Source organism: Camelus dromedarius, chromosome 19 (assembly GCF_036321535.1).
Source record: "Camelus dromedarius isolate mCamDro1 chromosome 19, mCamDro1.pat, whole genome shotgun sequence".
NCBI lineage: Eukaryota > Metazoa > Chordata > Mammalia > Artiodactyla > Camelidae > Camelus > Camelus dromedarius.
Genome location: NC_087454.1, coordinates 7,632,885 through 7,655,449, shown reverse-complemented (window position 1 = coordinate 7,655,449; position 22,565 = coordinate 7,632,885). Strand labels below are relative to the sequence as shown.

The following is a 22,565-nucleotide window of genomic DNA, read 5'->3' as shown; positions in this document are numbered from 1 at the left end:
TAAGTCAGTAAACAATGTTTTACTGAAACATTTCATAACACGGAAAATCTGTCTGAAGTGTAAAGTTACTGTCTTACACAAGAAGGACAGACCCATTTTCAAAGACTAATATGAATACAATAAATATGGAGTTTACATACTAATTTATACACAAACTGCCCCACAGCCATAAAAATTCATATTTAACAGTGCAACATATAATTTAATCATTTGATTTATTTGACAGGTTTCTCTTGCTAAACACAAATAACTACCTGGTTTTCATGTACATATATAATATATATTTTATATATATAGGTATTCAACAATCTGTACAGTTCCTAAACATAAAACTCCTAAAAGGCACAATTGTCTATACAACATGTACAAAAATGGCTGGAGCTGACACAAAACGACAATTATTGGTCAAAAGTTCATGATTGCACAAAGATGAGTCATGAGTTTGTCAGAAAAATGTGCTTTAAGGAAAGGAGGGTTTTCAAAGAAACCTTTTAAGTGTTATGTAAAAAAAAAAAACAACCAAAAAACCCCAGCATCCCAACCCCCCCCCCCCCCAGTACCTGGCCCCTACGTGGCGATCACGAGCCTGTCCTCGTCGTCGTCACTGCTGAGGTCGCTGAGCTGCGGGGCCGCCTGCCTGCGGGTCGGGGGCGCGGGGGGCCGCAGCGCCCGTCTGTCCAGGGGGAGGGCCGGCGGGGGCGCCGAGGCCGGCTGGCCGGGCCGGGCGGGGGGTTCGTGCTGGGGCTTCACGTGGTTCACGGGGCCGGTCTTCCCCGTGCCCCTCTGACTGGAGCTCTCGAGCCTGGAGTGGTCTCCGGCGGGGGCCGGCAGATCGAGAACCTTCTTGGCGTTTTCCCGGCGGACTCGCGGTGAGCCCTGCGGCGACGTGGTCCTGCCGCCCTGCTGCGCACCGGCGGCGGGCGGCTGCTGGGGCTGCGCCTCCCGCGCTCGGTTTTGGGTAGCGGGCGTTTCGGGGGTGTCCACGGGGACCCGGCCGACCGAGGGGATCAGCGCGGGCAAGGCTATGTTGAGGATCTGGAGGCCGGGGACGGGAGCCGGGGGGCCGGGGCTGCCCTGGCCGCAGGGGTCGGCGGTCAGCACCTGCAGCCCCACGGCCTTCAGGGCGATGCTGGGCGGCCGGGCGCCCACCAGGTTGACGGTTTCCATGCTCAGGGGCTGCAGGCCTGGAACGCGGATCTGGCCGATGGGAATACAGGGCAGGACGCTGCTTAATTCAGTCACTCCGGCGGGTTCTGTGGTTCCAGAAACTTCTGGGGTCAGGTCCCCAGGGGGGCCCACGGTTCTGTGAATGACGTTGACAGCAGGAATCGTCAGTTGCATGGGCCCCGCCTGGATGGGGACGAAGGTGGAGTATGTGAGGCCAGCAGGGACCACCTGGATTCCCCCAACGGGGACCAGGTTGTAAGGAGTCCTGGACTGCTGCTGGGAATGTAAAGGAAGGTGGCTGAACAGATGGGTCTGGGGAGAAGGCAGGCCTGGTGGCGGATGGAGCGTTCCTGGGGGCTTCTGCGCTTGAGGCGCGGGCTGCGGCGAGGAGGCTGGAGGAGGCCCCCCTCCGGTCTGGGGACTGCGCTGGGCTGCAGGAGGAGGCGGCCTCGGAGATGATGGGCTCTAAAAGACAAGACGGAAGAATCCTTTTTTTTAGCTCCTTTAAAGTCTGCCTTCTGAGGTAAAAGTATGTACATTTATAAATTTTTATGGGAATTACAAGCTTGCTAAAAATTATTTTGATCAAAGTAAATTTCCAACTAAAACCCTATTACACCTTTCACCTTTAGTTTTCTAGTACAAATAACAGCAACAAATTTTGTACAGTATTTTACATTTTTCAAACAAATTTCCTGGATATCGTATCATTTCTACTAAAATGAACTGAGAGGTGGCCATAATTATATTCTTCCATCATTGTTATTGCGGGCACCACCATTCCACTCTATTTTAGAAATCAGAAGTTACTGAGAAATTTTGAAATATTAGTTGGCTAATGAGTGTTTACTTGGGGGAAAAATTAACTGGAGGCTTATTCATTTATGCAGTAAAGAGCTGTCATTAATGAAAAGGTCTGCAGTTTTCTTTGTTCCTTCATTCATTCATAAGTGTATGAAATGTCTACTGAAAACCAGATTTATGACCCTGGCAGGTGTGAGATTCGGGGTTAAGAGACGCTTAGGGCACAGGTGACTATTATGACAGTAATGAAATGGTATTAGAAGGGATAAATATTGCCAATCTTCCCTTCCACCTAAGATTATCATTTAAATATTAGCTCTCTTCTGTGATATATCTATATTATAGGAGCTATATATGTATGTTAATTTAAATATGAATATAATTGAAGTATGTATATAATTTAAGTTATATTAATGTAGGATAGTCTATAGGAATCCAGACTTTCACAGTCTTTTTCAGCAGTGGCACTCAGCAAACCCAGTTTTGCCACGTTTAGAAATAAATCCCATTGTGATCATCCATCCACACAGGTGAGAGACCTATCAGTGAGAGGGGAGAATGAACCGAATGGATTCCTCACAGAATTCCCTGGATTCCACCGCAGTTTGTAAAAGCAGGAAATCATTCTCAGCTCACAGGAGGGTGACTTTCCCGAGGCCTGAGTCTGGCCCTGAGCTAGTTCTTGGGCTGAAAGCTTTCTTAAGCTGCCACAGCGATTGGATCATTTAAGCAAAGTGAACTTCTTCATACGTTTTTGGGTTCACATTAACTTTGCCACGGAAACTGGTAGCTGCCTTGCCAACAGAGGCAAATGCAAAACGTTGGGACCATTTAGTACAAATCTATCACACCAGTGCCAGTGGGAGAACACAGAGTAAGCCATGGAATACACAAGTCCCAAGACATGTTCTCCACTGGCACATACACATCTTTTATAGCAAGGTTTTTTCCTTAAAAATGCAAGTAATGATAAATGAGTATGTTCTAAGGATCCATTTGGTTCTTTCAGATTTAAAATGTGTGAACTCTGTCTAAAATACCTAACAAGAATCCAAAGGACAAATGTCCGTTAGCCTTAAATAGAACAAAAAAATCAGGTTAAAGAAATGGACTTAGCTATAAATGAGTAACTTAAGTACATTATTTTCTTAAGACATTAGGTTCTCCATATTTCATAGGTTAAACAAAAGGAAAACCACAACCAACCACTGTATTACCTGTGTTAAAGAAATAACCTCTCCTGCCACGGAACTCCTTGGGATCTCTTCAGATTCAGGGTAGTCTACAGACATCTGGTGACATGGGGACCGGGGCGCAGCCTCAGGTGACCTGGCAGAGTCGGCGGGAGCGGCAGCCTCCCCCTCGTCTCCCGCAGCCTGATGCCCGCTCCTCTCCAGGGACCCTGTCTTCCTGCAGTGGTCGGACCGCACGGCACTCAGCACGGTCATCTTGGTGGGCAGCGCCCTGGGCAGCACGTCCATCGGGTCCGTGTGTCCCCCCGGAAAGCACTCGGGAATCCTGCCGTCCTCGTCCGCACCCCCAGGGTCCTGAGGGCTGCTTCTCGCCGGCAAGTGCTGCGGGCTGGCGGTGGCGGAGGGGGCGGCGGACAGGACTGACTCGGCCTGGCTGTCCTCATCCTCATCCTCATTCTCGTTATCCTCCTCGTCGGGGCCATCCGATTCTTCCAGATCATATCCCGACCGCTCGTAAGTGAAGCGCTGTTTTTCATCTGATAAAAACAACCGAGAGTATGTTATAGAATGTTTTGCAAGTGGACGAATACAATCGTTTCTTTTTCATAAGCTTGGCAACACAGGGAGGAACAGTCAAGGCAAGGGCTCCACCCACAGAGCCCACAGTTTAGTCGAGGAGAGGGACACGGGGAGGAGGGCGGTCCGGGCGGCAGGAACCCGGGAGCAAGGCCGACAGAGCGTGTGGCCAGGACAGGCTTCTCTAAGGATGCAGCACGTGAACTCCTGAGCGCCAGAGGGGGGCGATACATAAGGAAACCTAGAAATAAGGGCCTCAGGTAGACTTGTAAACCCCCCAAGTAAGAATGAACTACCCCCCAAAATTTAATAGTTAAGTTCAACTCTTTTCCTGAGCTCTTGTCTCTCTGCTCGTTTGTATCTCCCAATTACTGAAAAATTAAAACAAAAACAAACTGATGGCATTTCATATTTGTGAACAGACTAATTTTCATTAATATCTGAATAGTATTTTAGATGTTTCTACTTCCTCTAGTAGTAATAGTCTCTAATATTTAATCTCTACTTTTTTTTTTAACTAAGAAAGGTGCTGAATTTTCCCATTTTTTTCTATGATAATTCAACCCACTTCTCACAAGAAGGGGAACATTAATTAAACATCATTAATATCTTCAGCCTTACAATGTAATGTGAGACTGTTTAACAAGAACTATTCAAGATAGTTCAGGGAATACTTTCAGAATTCTTGTAAGCTCATGTGAAACTAGACTGAAAACCTTATCTATTCAAAATCTTGCAAAATTACGTGCATTTCCCTTAAAAAACTAATAAACTTTAAAAAGTTAAATGGCAGGAGTGCAGTCTCTATCCCAACTCATTGTCACTGAACTATAATAAAGGCATCAGACCACATGCAGCTTAGCTGCAATACCTGCATTTACATATACTTTTTGAAGAGAAAAATATGTAAACAGAGAAGTAATTAATAGGTATATTTCCTCGGTTTTCCAAATAGTTTGCATATTAATTTACTTTCTATATTACAAAGATAAGTTCTTAGAGAAAAAAGCATCAATGCCCAAACATTTGAGGATGATAGAACAGACTAGAACTTATATGTTGTTTTGACATGTTGATCACCCACTATGGATCGGGTGCCCCTGAGGACACAGCTGTCTCCCAGATTTCGGTGACGTGGCAATCAATGTGTTAAAACATTCAAAGACAAAAGATACGCATTTAGGTTCCTTTAGTATGTGTGATTTCGTAAGTCTTTTTTGCTTTATGGGTTCCACTGTTTTGCTGTAAAATGATACATACAATAACACCAATCTGTTGAATCCTTTCAGAAGCCCACACCGGACACGGAACGGGTGATTTCTGGTTAGATGCCCTGACTCCTGCCTCAGATACCTCTCCTTTACCTTGTCTGATGTTTGAAATACTAAAATTTGTCATTCCCCATATGTTCTGAATTTGCCACATTAGTGCCAAATCAGGTATATTTTTAGTGATTTTAATAAGAAAGAAATTTTCTTTCAAAGGATAAAGTAGAAAAAAATCCAAGAAATCAGAGGACTGACTGGCAGAAACAGTTAAATGGAAAGAAAGGCTGATTTCATCAGAGGCCAACCTTGCTGCAAAGTAAAATATGACTAGGATGATACTTGCTTCACCTTAAAAAAAAAAAACTGTTAGAACAGGCCTAACTTTAAACTTCCATCTTGTCCCTAACCCATCATAAGGCTGAAGTTCCAGACAATCAAATAACCCAAACTCTAGCAACATAGAGACAGTGTCTGTAGGAAGAGAGGAGACACAAGCTTGTGTCATGTGAGGTAGATGCAACGGGACACTGGTCAAAGGAGTTGAGCTAAATGGTTGACAGATTGTCTAGAGCCAAGTGTGGGCTGGCAGGACTCTGGGAATCCTCTGCTACAACTCTCCTGCAGGCTGTGTGTTATGCACACCATTCAAGCACTCCAGAAAAGAACACTGAGTATCCAGTGTGGTCCTGATCTGGGGGAGAGGAGCAGCAGCCATTTAGGAGGGACAAGGAACTCCACCCGGATCCATCTCCCCTCTCTCCACCAGGGAACAAACACTTTATCCTGTGAGAGAAGGGCACAGAGCATTCTTGCCCCTAGGACACAGGCGAAAACTTACTACATTCGGGAGGGGGGATAAGTAGAAAAAATACTACTCTTCAAGGAGGGACAAGAGTGCCAGCTGAGTCTACCATAACAGCTGAGGGAGGCTAGAACAGTGAGAGGGCGACAGGCCCAGAGACCTGAGAACATGGTGCACGCAGAAGACAGGCTGGAGCAGAAGAGAGGTAGCGTCTTACCCTCCTACCTCCTAATGCTGAGCTAAGGAGCTTCAAATGAGCGGTTAGAGCAAAAAAAACTGCTGGGAGGGGAACAGAAGAACAGAATGTGTAAGCCCTCTGAGGCACAGCACAAAGGAAAGACTGAAAACTGGAACCAAACAAGCATTTCTCTTGTAATCCAACCCCCATCCCAAGTAAAAAGTGTCTCTATAGGAATCAAGCTCCTGGTACTCTGATGGTAGCCTTAACAACAAATCTCTCCAGTCCAATCTAACTCCTCGCTAGAGAAGCTCCAACTCCCTCACAGAAGGCCTAGCAGGAGGGGCATGCTCCTTGTCAGGCAAAAAACTGTTTACATTAGTCTCTACTGTCTTCCGCAAGACGTCTAGCTTTCAACAAAAATTACAAGGCAAGAAAAACCATAGAAAAAGCAATCAGAACCAGTCATATATGATACAGATGTAAGAACTTTCAGAGAATTTGAAGTAATTGGTAAGTTAAAGGCTTTAGTGAGAAAAGTGAACAACATACAATAACAAGTGGGAGTTTCAGCTGCAAGATGGAAACTGAGGAAAAAAATGGGAGTGCTACCAGTGAAACACGGTAACAGTGACAAAACAGCAACAAAAAATTCTATGCCCATTGAAAATAGTTTTCAAAGATGCAAGATAAATACAGAATTTTTTAGAAAACACAGACTGGGAGCTCCAGTGCCAGCAGACCTACTGGATGATACACGTGAAAGGAAGCTCTTTAGGCAGAGAGAATACGGTATTGGATGGGAATTCATATTTACTCAAAAAAAAAAAAAAAAAAACCAGAAATAGAATAAATGAAGATAAAATTTTTTAAAAACTTTAAATTGCTCATTCTAAAAGATAATGTCTATGGTAGTGACTGTGCCGTGTGCTTGCAGCATGTATAAATGTAAAAGATACAACAACAATAGCACAAAGGATGGAAAGAAGGAATTGTGAATATACTGTTACAAAGTCTTTATATGACATGTAATATTTGAAGGCAGACAACTAAATTTTCTTAAAAGACAAGTCAATAGGAGAAAATATATATAACCATAAAAATGTTTAAGGCATACAAAGAAGGAAAAAAATTAAACAAATAGAAAATAGCTGGCAAGATAGTAGATTTTGTTCCAACTACATGAAAAATAACATTAAAAGGATTGGTCTAACACATGAATTAAAAGATTGATAGACTGTATAAAAAAGCAAGTCCCAAGTTGTATTGTGTATGAGAAATCCTTTTCATATAGAAAGACATAATAGATTGAAAGTAAAGTTTAGAGAAAGAAGTACCTTAAAATATTAAGATACAACTGAAAAAACTATATACTAATACCGAAGTAGACACGTATTATCAAGGATGAACAGGAATATTATGTAATGATAAAGGGTTTACCTCCCTGTGAACATATACCAATAGTAAATGTGTAGCAGTTAAACCAATGCTTCAAAATTAATGAAGCTAAAACAAAAAGTAAGCAAATCCACAATTATAGTTGAGGACTTCAACACTCCACTCTCAGTGATTGATGAAATAAGTATACAGAAAATCAGTAAGAACAGAAGACTTGAAAAACACTGTCAACCCCCTAGATCTAGTTAACAGTTACGTTCCATCCAACAGCAGCAGAATATGCTTTCCTTATAAGTGTGCACGGAACATTCACTAATATATAGCATATTTTGAGATACCAAGCCAATCTCAACAAATTTCAATGTATAAACATCATACAGAGTATGTTTTTGGATAAAAACAGAATTAAACTAGAAAGCAATAGCTGGAAAATGCCTGAACAAGCCCCAGACACTTCAGAATTACACACAGCTGTAAACAGCCCCGGGGTCAAAAAAGGACATGTCAAAGGAACGCTAGAAATATGCTGAACTGGATAAAAATTAAAATATGAAATTCAAAACTTGTGGGATGCAGTTAAAGCTCTGGTTAGTGGGAAATTTACTATATCTAACATTTCTATTAGAAAAGAAAGTTCTCAAATAAGTTCTCATCTTTAGAAATTAGAAAAAGAATAAAACTAAACCCAAAGCAAAGAGCAGGAAGGAAATAGAGATGAAAAAAGAAAGAAAACTGACAAAAGAAAAACAGAAAAAGCCAATGGAACAAAAAGTTGGGTCTTTGGGGGAAAATTATTAAAATTGACAAATCTCTACTAACACTGGCCAAGAAAAAAAAGAAAAGATACAAATGACCAACATTAGGAAAGAAAAGGGGGCTATCACTGCAGACCCTATACAGATTAAAAGTATAGTAAGGAAGTATATGAAAAATTCTCACACCCTACCAATGAACAACTGGAATTCAAAATTTAAAATACAACATTATTTACATTAGCACCAAAAGAATGAAAGACTTCGGTATAAAATTTTAAATGTGCAGGTTCTATATGTTGAAAACACACACACAAAAAAGAAATTAAACGTGGGAAATAAATGAAGACGTATACTCGATTCATAGGTTAGAAGTCTCAATACTGTTAAGATAGCATTTTGCCCCAGTTTGATATATCGATGCAATACAGTTCTATTAAAAAGCATTTTGTAGATATTGACAACCTAATTCTAAAATTTCTATAGGAAAAAAGAGAAACTAGAAGAGCCAGAACAATTCTGGAAAAAGAAAAGTTGAAGAACTTACACTAAAGACAGTGTAGTACTGGCTGAAAGTCAGACGTAAGCAATCAATAGATTAGAAAAGAGAGTCCAGAGACAAAAACTACACAAATACAGTTAGCCAGGTTTTGACAAAGGCAAATCCATGGGGAAAATACAGCCTTTTCAATAAATGGTGCTAAAACCAATGGGCTTACGTGTACCAAAAAGTGACATATTCCTTACACCTTATACAAATAGTGACTCAAAATAGGTATATAAAGTATAAAACTATAAAACTTCTGAAGCCACGTCACCAAACAAGACATTTGGAAAGCAAATAGCACATGAGAAGATGATCAGTATTCAATCATTAGAAAAATAAAAATTAAAGCCAAAATGAAATACCACTATGCACCTATTAGAATAGTACGTTGTACACACACACACACTGCTGGTAAGGTTGCAGAATAACTGGACTTTCATACATGGGTGCTGGGAATACATATGGTCCAGACACTGAAAAATCATCTCAGAGTCTCTTACACAGCTCAGTGTATACCAAACCTATACCACAGAGATCTCACTCCTAGTATCAAACCCTGGAGAAATGGAAACCTCATTCACATAAAAACCTGTACAGAAATGTTTCATAACATTATTTACAATTGCCAAAAATAGAAAGGAATGCAGATATCTATCAATTGGTCAATGGATGAGAAGCGATGGCCCGACAATTCAGTGGAATACTACTCAGCTGCAGAGGAACGAACTGTTGACTCACACAACAAGGATGAGTCTTACATGTATTCTGCTAAGTGAAAGAAGCCAGACCCCCAAAACTACTTATTCTGGTTCCTGTCATGACACTCTGGAAAAGAGAGAAATACAGGGAGGAAAAGAGATCAGTGGTTGCATGGGGTTACTTGGTGGGTGGGCGGAGGGGAGGGTTGTCTGTAAAGAAGTGGCACAGGGGATTTTTGGGGTGATGGAGCTGTCCTATGTGGAACTGTAGGGGTGGACATACAATCCTATGCATTGGCAAAGACCACAGGACTGTCTGTACACCATAAAGCGAATCTTACAGGGTGTAAATTACAACATAACCAAGATGTGGGGGGGAACCTATGATGGAATGCAAGCTGAGCTAGGTGACTGAGCACAAATGAACCCCATAACCATGACCTAGGTAACCCTGGCAAAGAGGGTTCTGACCAGATACTGCAAAGGCGGAAAACAAAAGAGCTGTACACACACACTGCTGTGATTGAGTCTGCTTGTCACAGGTGGGTCAGCCTTTCTGGAGCCAGTCTACTGGTATACTAGAGTTGAACAAATCAGTAAACATATTGTAGATGAGAATCAGGTTTCTCACTGTAGGTGAAAGAAAAAGGAATAAACTCCGTGGTGCTGGATTGGTGTTGGAGTTATCAGTATGGACTCATATACTCACTCACATGTATGGTGCGTGTGTGTATACACACATACACAAATACAGACACACAAATACAGAACACAGACGTGTGTGCAGGTATGAGTCCGCATATGTGCATGTAGCTCCCAGCTGTCTCCAGTGGGAAGGGCTAGAAGCAGTGACAGGTTAGCTGTGAACACCACCCAGCGGCTGTATCTTGGCTCCTAAATACCATTCTCCAGTAAAGGGACCCAGGGTCCCTGGAGAAATGGTCAGTTCCAGAGCTGGAATACCTTGGGGTGTCAGAAAGTCTGGAAAGTCAGGAACTGCTTAAAGAAAAAAAAGAGGCATTTTGAGAGGAACAGGAACAGACCTCAGAGAGTTCTCAATGGCCAATGAGAACTTGAGCATCACAATAAGTAACAATAGTACTGGGTTGTAACCCCAAATAAATACAGATCCTTGCATCCATACTGATGTAAATGAATGAACAGATGAATGAACAAATGGAGAAATGGTAACTTTTCCTTGCAGAATATTCTCATTAATAAATTAAAACTCTATAGGAAACTTACCACAAGCAAGATCCATCTGCAGAGTCTCCAAGTATCTCTGCAAATATTTAAGTTTTAAAGATTTATAAGGGGAACAACAGTAAGTTTATAATAGGTAGTCCTGGCAGACATCACCTTAGCCAAGCAATGAAGGCAGCAATACTCATTGACGTAACGTTCCCCTGATACGACGCACTGAGAGGAGCACAGTCACCCCGTGGCACCTTCCCAGTGACGAACCACCTCAATCCAGCCATGAACACATCAGAAAAACCCAGACTGCAAACATTCTACAAAATAACTGATCAGTACTCTCTACAAATGTCAAGGTCAGGAAAGACTGAGGAATGCACTGTGGGAGCCATGACGACTACACCACGTGGGAGCCTGGAGGGGAGCCTGGGACAGGCAAAGGACGCCAGTGGAAAGAGCAGGAAGTCCCAGACCTCAGTGAGGGACACTGAGCTGAGGTTAACTTCTCAGTGTTGACAAATGTTCCACGGTTAAGGAAGAGGCTAGCACAAGGGGAGGCTGAGTACAGAGTATACAGGAACTGTCTTACTAGTTTTTCAACTTTTATATAAGACTAAAACAACTTTTTAAAAATGACATTTAAAAAAAAACTATCTGCCAATGCTCCAGGATCTTTTTTACTTTATTGACACCAATATTCTGTCTCATTTAGATAAGTTTGCAGTCTCCATCTCCCTGCTTACTGTACTCACCAAGACATCTCTTTCTGACAAGCAATTTTTTTCTTTCCTGTTTAATAGGAAACTATTAATTGAAACAAATGCCAACACTTCTCTTGTTTAATTTAAAAGCACAGGAAATTTCACCAAAAGATACCTTAACCCATATATATGCTTTAAACATCGAGCACTTAAAACTATTCCTGTCTTGTGTCTTGTGCCTCTTTTTTGCATCTTACTCAGTTGTGCAGATGAGCCTAAATGGCTCTGCTCGGGTTCTAGCCATCCAGACTCTTATTTAAGAGAATCTGGCTTTGTGCTACACAGAGCAGTGCTATCTGATCGTAACAAAAACAAGGACTAATTAAGGACCTGACTTTTTCTCAGTGATTTTTAAAAAATTTAAAAGGCAGCTAATTATGTTAAAGTGTAGTGCTCACCACAGCTCAAGTATCAGAGCCAAGATTCAAACCCAGGTCTGTCTGGCTCCTGAGTCTGTGCTGAACAGTCCACACTGGAATGTCATATTATAAAAACATAACAGAATGATCTGAAAGAAGGTCAGCAATTAATTGTAGTCAATAACCCAGCTTATAAATATGCATGAGTTGAATATTTATAGGTACAAACATTAAAAGCTTCAAGTAATTGTATTATGAATAGTAGAACGTATAAAATACAATCCCCAAGAAGAATGTAAACTAATAAACTTTAATTTCACAAGAAATTCACTGCATTTTGTGGTAAGTATGGAAGTTTAAGAATAATTATAAATCTTATGTTTTATTTTACATATAGACATAAAATTCGAGTGTATGCAACTTATGTGAAGGAGTTATAAAAAGTACCATATGCTTTTTTTTAATAGGGAAAGGGGAAAAACTATTTGGCTCCATTTTAATCTGTTTTTGCCTTGATGATACCAAATTTCAGACCAAGGTTCGCAGTATTGTGGGGGGAGGGGGGGACACACAGGACCTTTTTTTCCTCCCTGGACAGAGCCATGTGTCTACAGCTCACAGAGGACTTAGGAAGAGCTGGTATTCCTTCCTAGAGTTTTCCTTCCCCAAGGTAAGGACTAAATAATGTTTCTCTTTCTGCATGCAGTGTCTTGAAAAACCTGAAGGGGACGACTACACTCAATGTTTGGAAACCTGAAAATGAATTTGGGATCATTACAGATTTGTTAAACAGGGTGGCTATTCTAGAGTGACGGAGAGAAGATAAGACGGGTAACCTAAATGAACCTAAGACATTGGCATCCTTTTAATTATCCACAGCACTGAAACAAAGCCCAGACACCCCTGCTCTCTCTTTGGATTCAGGCTAATAAGGTCCTTTCATATTACTGTGCTGCCCCCTTAACCCCTCCCCCAAAGGAGACTCTTACTACTGAGTCAGAAGTTGTGCAGATAGAAGACCCAGAAAGGAAAGGTGACTTGTCCACAGTCACATGGCCAGGAATACAGACCTGTTAACTGCTCCAAAACCTGCCATTTTGGACTTTGTGGTACTGTTCATTTTGCTATAGTGAGTGACCTCCCCCCCCTTAGTAACTACAGGGCACCCGACTCCACAGCTGCTGGCCCCGTGTGGCCCCAGCCTGTTCCTTTACATGAAGGTTTTCTAGAACACAGCCAGGGCCATCGTTTACACAGTTTCTGGCAGTTTTTGTGCCATAGCCACAAGGTTTAGTCATCATGACAGAGACTGTGGCCCATAAGCCTAAAACATTTATTATCAGGCCCTTTACAGAAAAAGTTTGCCAACATCTTTACTGTCATGTTTAAACTTAAAAACAGCCACCTGTGACAGAGTGGATACTAAATTCATTTTACACACAGAAGTCAAGAGACTGAGACATGGTTAGAAAGCAAAGCCAGATTTTGGAAACCACTCTTTATGTATTTGAAGTCCTGTAGTTATTCTAATAAGATACATTAGTCATATGACACTGTCCCTTCCTTGGTGTGTACAATACAGACTGTGCTGTTCCCGGAGGGTGCAGCCTGTGGCTCACCCCTGCACCCCCCAGGGACCCCAGAACAGATACAAGGAACCCACGCATACTTAAAAAATTCCTAAGTAAATGGCCTATAAAACTTCTATTTACGTGCTCCTAGACACATTCCCAACTCATTATAAATAAAACCTTCCAATACTCAGTAAAATTTTACATAAATGTAAAATTAATTCTATGAGTTTAAATTCATGAAGGAAAAAAAGAAGGGATCCAGTGTAGCAGTATCATTTCTCCAAAGTTAAACCACTTCCCTAATGGGTTTCAGTTGGATGAACTGCAAGCTGCCCTCCCATCGCTGCCGGACAGCGACCCCTGCTGGCGGAGCGAGGACTACCTCCCCTCAGGCTTCCCGGGAAGCGAGCGACACCTCCCCCTTGAACATTCTTTTGTTGCTGTAATTTGCCTGTTTATGTTTTTCTCATGTGTTTAGGAAAATTACTCTGAAATCCAGACAAACGACAGCAACCTGGGGAAAGTTTTTTAAAGACTGCAACTACTGCAGCCATGGTTTTGTTTGGGGTTTTTATTAAACTATGTTTTCATCTTAACAATATAATGGGCCAGAGTTGAACGTTTGTTAACTTTAGGAAGTAAACCAAAAGGCGGTGCTACCTGTGCTGCTCACAAGAATACTTCTTATTGTGCACGTAAGGTTTTCTTTTTTACAAGGAGTAATGTTTTCTATCAAAATCCCAGTGACAAAAACGTATTCTACAGGTTTCATTTCGAAAGAATTTCATCTGGGGGAAAAAATCACCTAATTGATTTTAAGGATAAATGTGATATAGGTTTTAAATCCTGAACCATCTTCTTACACACATTATCCTCAGTATTTAGCCCCCAACAAGAATAGTTTTCAGCTGTACTCTGCACGGCTCCCCCAGTTTGGAAGCTGAGGGCACGTATTAACATTCTTAGCATTGACGCCCAGCATTCTGTTGACAAAAACATTCTCTGGATCAAGGCATGAAAAGCAAACAGCCGACAGTATGATTTTTGACACAAAAGGTAAAAAGGAAAAAGTATTTACTAATACCCCAAGAACACAGGGACAAGATTCCTGAGACTGTGTAATTCTGTGTGACAGGAACACATGGCCACGTGCAGCCAGCTGGAGGGGTTAGACTTGGCATAAGCACATACTAGTTACAGCTTGAGTTGCTAGTTTTAAACTAAATGGAAATTTCTGTGAGATGTCAAAGGTCCAAATTTTAGTGGCTGCCTTAGATAAATTTGTAATTCCCTCTGCTTACTTCAAAATAAGTGTTTCCCAACATCTCTCAATTTACTCCATCTGAAAATCAGAACAAGTTTTCATCTGCTGAAGGATAAACAGGCAGCCCTACAGCCGACTATGCTAAGTGTAGTAAAGAGTCGAAAAGCCAGGGTCCTTGGTCCTTCGTCACAGCATCCTCACACTGACCCGGACTAAGCACTCTACCACGCAGGGCGTGTGCATGTTATGCTGGTGAATGACATTCTGGGTATCGAGTTGGGACAGAGCAGAGAAAGGGTTTAGGACACTTAGAAAAAGAGAAAGACTGACGATCATACCAGGAAAAGAAGTCTAATAGTTAAGCAGAAACAAATCTAGAATAAGCCTTTGATAAAAACAAAACAAGGCAGACATAAAAGAATAATTAAACACAACTAGGGAACAGACTTGGACTTTTCCCAGAAAACCATCAGCTGGCCAAGGTAGTACCAAATGGTAATGGTGTTTAAAAAACAAATATTATGGTGGGTACTGTGCATTAAGGCTAGCCTGGAGAGAGCGTTTAACAAGTTTTGTTGAATGACTGAAAGCTCAGAGACAGTGTTTCTTGACGATTATGTGTGTGCTAAAGAAAAGGTCAATCAAGTGACCAAGCCCCCCAGTTTTTCCTATAAACCTAGAAACACTATCCTTAGGTTTCCGGGTGCTATTTTGCAAAGTCTGGCATTCACAATCAGGTCTCCCAGATAACATCCTCGTGAGGTTTTTTTTTCCCCTTTAAAAAATTTACCCCATTTCCCAGTTGTTGAGGTGATCAAGGTTTAGGTGTCTGTACCAAGTTCTTGCACATTCTGTTAGCACTGACCTCTTAGGGATATGTGCCTTTCATACAAGTGTGCTGAATCTAACAGTCCTTCTTAAGGGGACGGCGGACTCCACTTCTGACACTGCTTCCCCACTGCTGATGAGAAATGTGAAGGCGGCTATCAGTTAGGAATTTTATTCAGTATCTAGAGAAGACAATGTCACAGATTTTCATATTGATCCCGACTTGACGCTTCAGAGTACTGGTTTCCTAAAAGACATGTAGCTCCTGAATTTGGCTACTTCCTTTTTTAAAAAATCACTGTGTGATTTAAAGGCACCTGTAATCTAGTAGCATAATTGAGAATTCTGAAAACCTAGGTGACAAGAGTCAGTTTATACGAGTTTACTGAGTCATTTCAAACTTCCACTTCTCATGCAGCAGACCAGACGTCTCTGGATAACTGCAGCTGAGAGGGCAAAATGAGCGGCATCTGAAAAGCCTCTGGGATCACCTTTCGCAAAACAGGCGGGAAGGGTGACTGTGATGACTGCTGTGGCACCTGACTGCAGGCCAAACCTTAGCGCTGCCCTGAATTTTCATTGCAGACACTGCAAATGGAATCCCAGAGTGGTTTCCAGCATTGTACTGTGCACTGGGCCCAATATGAGAGTTACATTAGATTAAGAATACAAGAAATGGTATCACGGCCCCTGGATGGCACAAACGCGTTTGATAAAACTGTTCACCATGAAAGGGAAAAGACAGCCAGTTATGTGTGGAAAGACCCTACATTACACAATACGGTTTTGTCACTTACTGTCATCTACTGGGCCAGGAAAATGGGGAATACACTGCCAGGCAGGCATCGCGAGATGGGGTGAGGATCCTATGTGGCTGAAGTCTCAGGAGGGACTTGGCCCCGAGCTGATCCCTAAGAGGGGCGGTTTCCTCTGTGACCAGGGAGGGGGCGGGGGAAGCCCAGCCTTGCCAGGTCACTTGGCACTGACCAACCTCCAGACCCGAGCTTCATTCTCCCAGCGATGTACATTGCAAAGTTTAAACCTGTGCTACGTGAAAATATTTATTCTCCCTACTTTTTAAGTCAGCCACTTCTACTAGTAATACATGGCTAATAATTTGTACTTTGCCTCGGAAAATCAAACTGATAGTAAATTGAAACACTTCATAACTTGAGCTGCTACTCCTTACAGCGTCCTTACGGAGCTCTTCAGGGCAACATATATGGGAACATTAAAGGAGGAACAGATGGCGTCCGTATCTTTTATGGTAGTCTATTCCATGGGGAAGGTTCTACACCAGAGTGCTGCTGAGTCCGAGCGGAAGTTAGAAGTAATGCTCCCTAATTTAGTAAACGGAGAGTAAGGTTTCTAGATGAGTCATTATACATTTATACATATATATATACAAAATTGGATGTCATAAGGAAAAAAATCTTAGCAGACTTTCCACCCAAACCTGTAAACTCCATCTCGTGGAGTTTGAGGGATGCTGGAACACTGAGGTTCTCTGCTTATAAAAACACCCTTTCAGAAAAAGATTTCTGCTGTATGGTATTATCTGTCATCGTCATTGCTGAATGGAACTATCCACTTAATTAAATCATGGTGCTTTTAGTCATTATTGTCTAAATACCCACTATAAAATAGAACAGTGGCAGAACGTAAAAACAAACAGGAAAAGGCTCAGCAATGAAAATTCCAGGGACACAGATTAAAAGCCCTAAGATTTGTTGTTTCCTTTCTTCAAGAACATTTGAGAAAATAATCCAGATTACAAGTCAGATGTATATGGGACTCAAGAGACAACGGCTTTACATTACTTCAGATGATACAAAAAACAGACTTTCTTAAAGGAACATGCTAAACTCTCTGCATAGTATGCACGTCCCCAGCCCATCTGGGCATGCGCCCTGTCCACTCTCTCCTGCCCCACCCACACTCTTAATGCTGGTTCCCCTCTCCCAGCCACTGGGCTTTTGCCCAAACAACTCCCTCTGTCCAAACCGCTTGCCTTCCCTTACCCCACCCCTCCTCATCAATACTTTTTCAAAGCAACGTATGAATAAATACATCCCTCCCCAACCCCCAGGATACACTCTGTCATCCCAGCCTTAGGGAGCGAACCCCTCCGAGCTCACTCCAACCTCACAGCTGCGGGCGAGGAGCTCCTGGGGCAGGAACTGTGCATATACTGAACCACTGAGATGCTAAATAAATACATGAATCAATCTAAAAGAGAATAAACTCTTCTCTGGAACTACTGAAAAACAGAAAAGATCTTAATCTGGACAGATCATTACTGAGGATGAAAAACAGAATAGTCAGAATAACCTAAAATATCTTGTAGTCTTCTGACCTAATAATCAAAAAATAACAAATTAACTAACACATGCCCAGCATCACTTTGACAACACCTGTATCAACCACGGTCAAATCACGTAAACACTATAGGTAAGGACATTAAATACTGTTATTATAGCTGCCACTTAATTTTAGTGAAGGAATTTAATGGAAAACTCATATATCAAATTCCAAAAATAACAATATTGAATTATTTCCTTAGAAGTTATAAGTCATCTTTTTTCAGTCATCCATTCAGTCAACAGCTGTTTACCATCTACTGCTTGAAGCTACAGTTCTAGCAAGAGCTGGAGACAGAGCTCCCTGTCTTTATGTTTTATTTTCTAGTTGAAAGGAACAGATAACAAACACCCATACACTTGCGCATACACACATACCTGGTGCTGGTAAGTGCTATACAGAAGAATAAAGCAGAAGGGTGTCAGTACAACCTGGCAGGAAGAGAATGGGGCGCTTTTTCCCAAGGGAGGGTCAGGAAGAGCTCAGTGATCAGGGGACGATCGTCGTGAGTGGAGCCCTGCAGAGGTGGTAGGGTGTCTTGCAGTATCTGTTGGGAGGCATTCCAGAGAGGAAAGGAGAAATGGCCCGAGACAGGGGCCAAGCAGGGAGCTCAGTGTGGTTGCAGCTGAGTGAGCAGGGGAGGAGTGGGACTGGGTTTCAGAGACGGTGGGGGGCAAAGGGGGTGGGCCGACAGCTCGCAGCAGACCACGACTGTGAATGAGACAGGAAACCGGTGGAGGGTTCTGAACAAAGTGAAGACATAGGTTTTAAAATCCACTTTGGCTGCTGTGTTGAAAGCAGTCCATGAAGAGGCAGCAGTTGAACCATGGAGACTAGTCAGGGGCTACTGCAAGCAACTTTCAACTTAGAGGACACGACAGCACCCTGACCAGTGCTGGATGGCAGAGGTGGTTCAAAGCGGTTGCCTTCTGAATACATTTAGAAGGGAGAGCCAGAGCTTTTACTGGTGGATGAGAGGCAAAGGACGTCAAGGAAGACTTCAAGATTTTTGGTCTAGCAGCTGGAAGGATGACAGACCGTAGGGGAAGCGTGCTGCTTAGAGGTAAGGGGTAAACCAGGGGTTTGGGACACATCGGACTCTAGGTGCCTATTAGACATCCGAGTGGAGATGGTGAGGAGGCAGACAGACGTGCAGGTGCAGAGTGAATACTTGAATCATCGTCACATAGACGGTGGTTAAAGTCGGAAGTCTGGATGAGATTACCTAGGGAAGGGGTATAGACCGAAAGGATGAGAGATTTAAGACCACAGCCCTGGGCACCATGCTTAGAGGCTGGGGAGATGAGGAGGAGCCAGTCAAGAGAGTGAAAAAGAACACCTCGTGTACCCCAGGCTAGCGTTAGATGAGAAGACAGTACACCCTGCAGACACACAGCACCACACTGCAGGCTTCTCGGCTTTCCCTCCACATAGGTATGTGAAGAATTGCTGAGCAAGATTCCCATCTCTAATGATCATCAATTTAATGGAGTGAAACTTCTTCCCAAAGAATAATAATTTCCAACCTTAGGATAGTCATCAAGAAAACATAAGACAGCAGACTATCATCCTTCAACGTGGCCCTAAGTTAAAATTCATAGAATATAGTTAAGGAGGTACAGAAATAGAAACTGTTCTGGAGAACAATTTAAAATGATAAAGCAAAATTAATTTTCTAGATATTCACATACAAGGTGGTACTATTCATGCAAATTCAGAATACAAACTTAAAACTCATGCTATGCACGGATATAGACATGTACGTTTATACTGAGTGCAGTTAGTGTTGGCCCCGGGAGGGGGAGTGACTGGACTGCACCTAACGTGAAATGCCTTACTTAGCTTTTTTTTTTTTTCCCCAAAAAAACACTGAATTTATGAAAAAGACTTGAAGCACATTCAAGAAAATATAATCACCAAGTCTGGTGTCAATACATGAGTGCATGTAATAAAAGTCTTCATAATTTTCTGGTATTTAAAAACTCAAAATCTTTTAAAAGCAGAAAAGACAATAATAAAGGGAAAACAAGACCATTTGTTTAGAACAACAAACGTTTACTACATTTATGTCTACATTCCAAGCCTGTAATAAAGCAGCAGTGGAGGAATATATTTTTTTGGAATATCATAAAGAATTATGCGGCCTCTGGTATGACACAGTACTTGGCAAAAGCCACCTCTATGCTACAAGTTGATAAAAACTGTGAAAAAACTTTGAGTGCATTAAGGAGAAATTCAGTAATTAAAAAAAATTAAACAGAAAAACAGCTGGAACTACCCAGTGTTACCAGAGGATCTCACGTGAACTGGGAATTAAGCTATCCAGTCTGAATTATAACCTAAGATCTGCTCTGAGTGCTTCTGCAATGAGATGAGAAACAACCAAAGTGAGTGGACAGGTATGTAAGTCCGTCCGTCAGCCAGTCTGAACAGTGCACGATCATTCATGGAAACGACCTTAGTTCTCCTGTGTAAACGTGGGGTGTAACACTACCTGGGCAACTGAGAAGATTCTACAGACATTTTACTTAATATTTTATAAGATTCATTTTCTTAAGTTAAAACACCTAAGAGTATATATAATCGTAATACTTTTTACATTTATATGTTTTTCAGAAATGAGTCATTTCATATTATACCCTCTACTTCGGCTTTTTCTAGTCTGCAGGTAATAAATATACTCACTGAAACCACTACTCATTTTTCCTAACTTTTCAATTCTGAATTGCTCAACATAATAGCAATAAAGCAAATAAATAATAGAGGGTTTTTTTTTCCACTTAAATAGTATGGTAGTTAATTTAGTGCATGATTACTAAGAGCGGAAAATAAACAATTTACATTAGAAGTAAATTATTAGGTAAATTAATTTTATTAAATGTGTAAGTGTCTTTACACAAAGACACCAACACAGAATTCAATTCCTAGCAATTCAAGAATCAGCTTTTAATAAATACGTTCCTAGGACAGAAAAGTTACCCGTATGTGAATTTGATGATGTACCTTTACATCCTGGTACTGCCATCCCCAATATGTATCAAAGCATCAAAGTGTCTATAAAACATGAAAAGCCTCCTTACTGTCCTAAGTTTGTTATGATTATCTTTTTCTTCTGTTAAGAACACATCAAGTTTATTCCCCAAAATTAAAGGCAGTCTTTTCCTTGTGCTTAAAATACTAAATCGTATCAACTGTAACACTTAAGATGTGAGTCACTTCTTTTGAATATTTAGAAACAAATTTAGGCTGATTCGTTTAGTTTGCTACTGGTTGTCAGGTGGAATTAAAAGCACCTACTTTTTTTGCCTATATTTTCAATGATGTCCTCACCATTTTCTCTTTGGATTTTTCTTCTCCATCAAACTAGGACATACTAACTAAAACACAGCAAGAAGGTAAATGTTTAATTTAGGGTATTTTTCAAAAAAGCAGTAGGACAACTTTTTTTTTTAATTTATCTCTTCTGTTGATAAATTCTTAGGTTGAAACAAAAAGTCTTACAAAAAGATAATTCTTTTTGTCTGATTAGTCAGAACAGAGGAACAGGTTTCCTTTCCCTCAAAATTGGTTAAGAGATAAATAATTTTTTGTTGAGTTAAGAAAACAACCAGTTAACTTTTTCAAAATAATAAACATTTTGGGGACGCAGACAAATGTTTTGTTCCACAAATATTTCCGGAGCAGCTGCTCGGTGGAAGGTGTTGAACTAAGGGTTACGCATGAAGCAAATATTACTCAGTCATCACTTCTGCTCATAATATGCTTGAGAATCTCAGCAAGGAGGTAAGGTAAGCAGATAAATTAAAAACAAAAACAAAAAAAAAGAGGCAGAAAGGGATTCAATACTTTCAGAGAGTAAACTCTAAAATATTACAGGTGTTGAGAGAAGGGAAAAATTCTTCCCGCAACTGGTGCGGGAAGGGAAAATCAGAGAAGGCTTCATGACAGCAAGCGGATTTGAGCTAGATCTTGAAGGAAAATAAGATTTTGACCAAAGCAGATGGGGAGCCACGCTTGTGTGGGGACTGAGGGCAGGGCTTCCCGGGAGGGTTGTAGGTAGAGCCAGATCAGGGTCAGGTGAGCAGGACATTCAAGCGTTACGGCCAGTGGAAGAGAGAAATGAGGGATAAGGCGGAAGAAGTAGGTAGGCATCGGATTATAAAGGAATTTGAGGAAGTAAGGGCAAGGGCTCAAACTTTATTTGGTCGGCAAATGGAAACCAAGGGAAGACCCGGAGCAGGGAGCAGGATGATCAGACATGCTTCAGGAAGAGTAACTTAACATCGGTGGGGAAGAGATGGAAAGGAGGGAAGACAAAGTAAAGACAGGAAAACTGTTTAGGAGTCTATCACATAGTATAAATAAGAGGTAATGAAAACAGGAACTGAGAGCATTAGTGGGAATGGAAAGAAGAGTATGGATGCAAAAAAAAGTACATTGTAAATAGCATTTATGAAAAATATGGAATAAAGCCTTACCTGATTCTTCTGTATCTTGTTCATCTATTAAACCTACTGAGACGCCTAAATCCACACATTTCTTGCTATGTGTCTTGGACTTCATGTGTTTTGTCAGATTTCCTTAAGGGAAAAGAATGTTTACTAAGCTTACATAGTATAATTTTGCTATCGCATTTGTCAACACTGGCAAATTCCATTCCTATTTCAAGTGAAAGTCAGGTTGTGGTTATGCAATTCCAATGACGACAATTTGCCCAAAAGAAAGCACTGGTATCTGTGTGTCGTAATAACCTCGTTATTGGTAATCATTTCTCGTTTTCAAATCTGCCGCCTCTGCTTTCATAATGTCTACTTTGGCTTATGGTTTCTGTTCTCTAG

The 22,565-nt window shown here is 41.4% G+C and overlaps 1 protein-coding gene across 5 annotated transcripts in view; it reads right to left on the bottom strand.

Moving 5' to 3' along the window:
* HIVEP1 (HIVEP zinc finger 1) overlaps window positions 1–22,565 on the bottom strand; it is a 126,433-nt gene continuing 103,868 nt past the window's right edge. For 4 of the 5 annotated variants that reach the window (XM_031435191.2, XM_064476200.1, XM_064476202.1 and 1 more), the window contains exons 7-9: window positions 22,206–22,307; window positions 3,189–3,700; window positions 1–1,632 (exon numbers count right to left, since the gene is read on the bottom strand). In XM_031435191.2, coding sequence (XP_031291051.2) covers window positions 568–1,632; window positions 3,189–3,700; window positions 22,206–22,307 — 1,679 coding nt within the window. In that variant the 3' untranslated portion in view covers window positions 1–567. The remainder of the gene's footprint in view (window positions 1,633–3,188; window positions 3,701–22,205; window positions 22,308–22,565) is intronic. The other variant, XM_064476203.1, reaches the window with a different exon arrangement.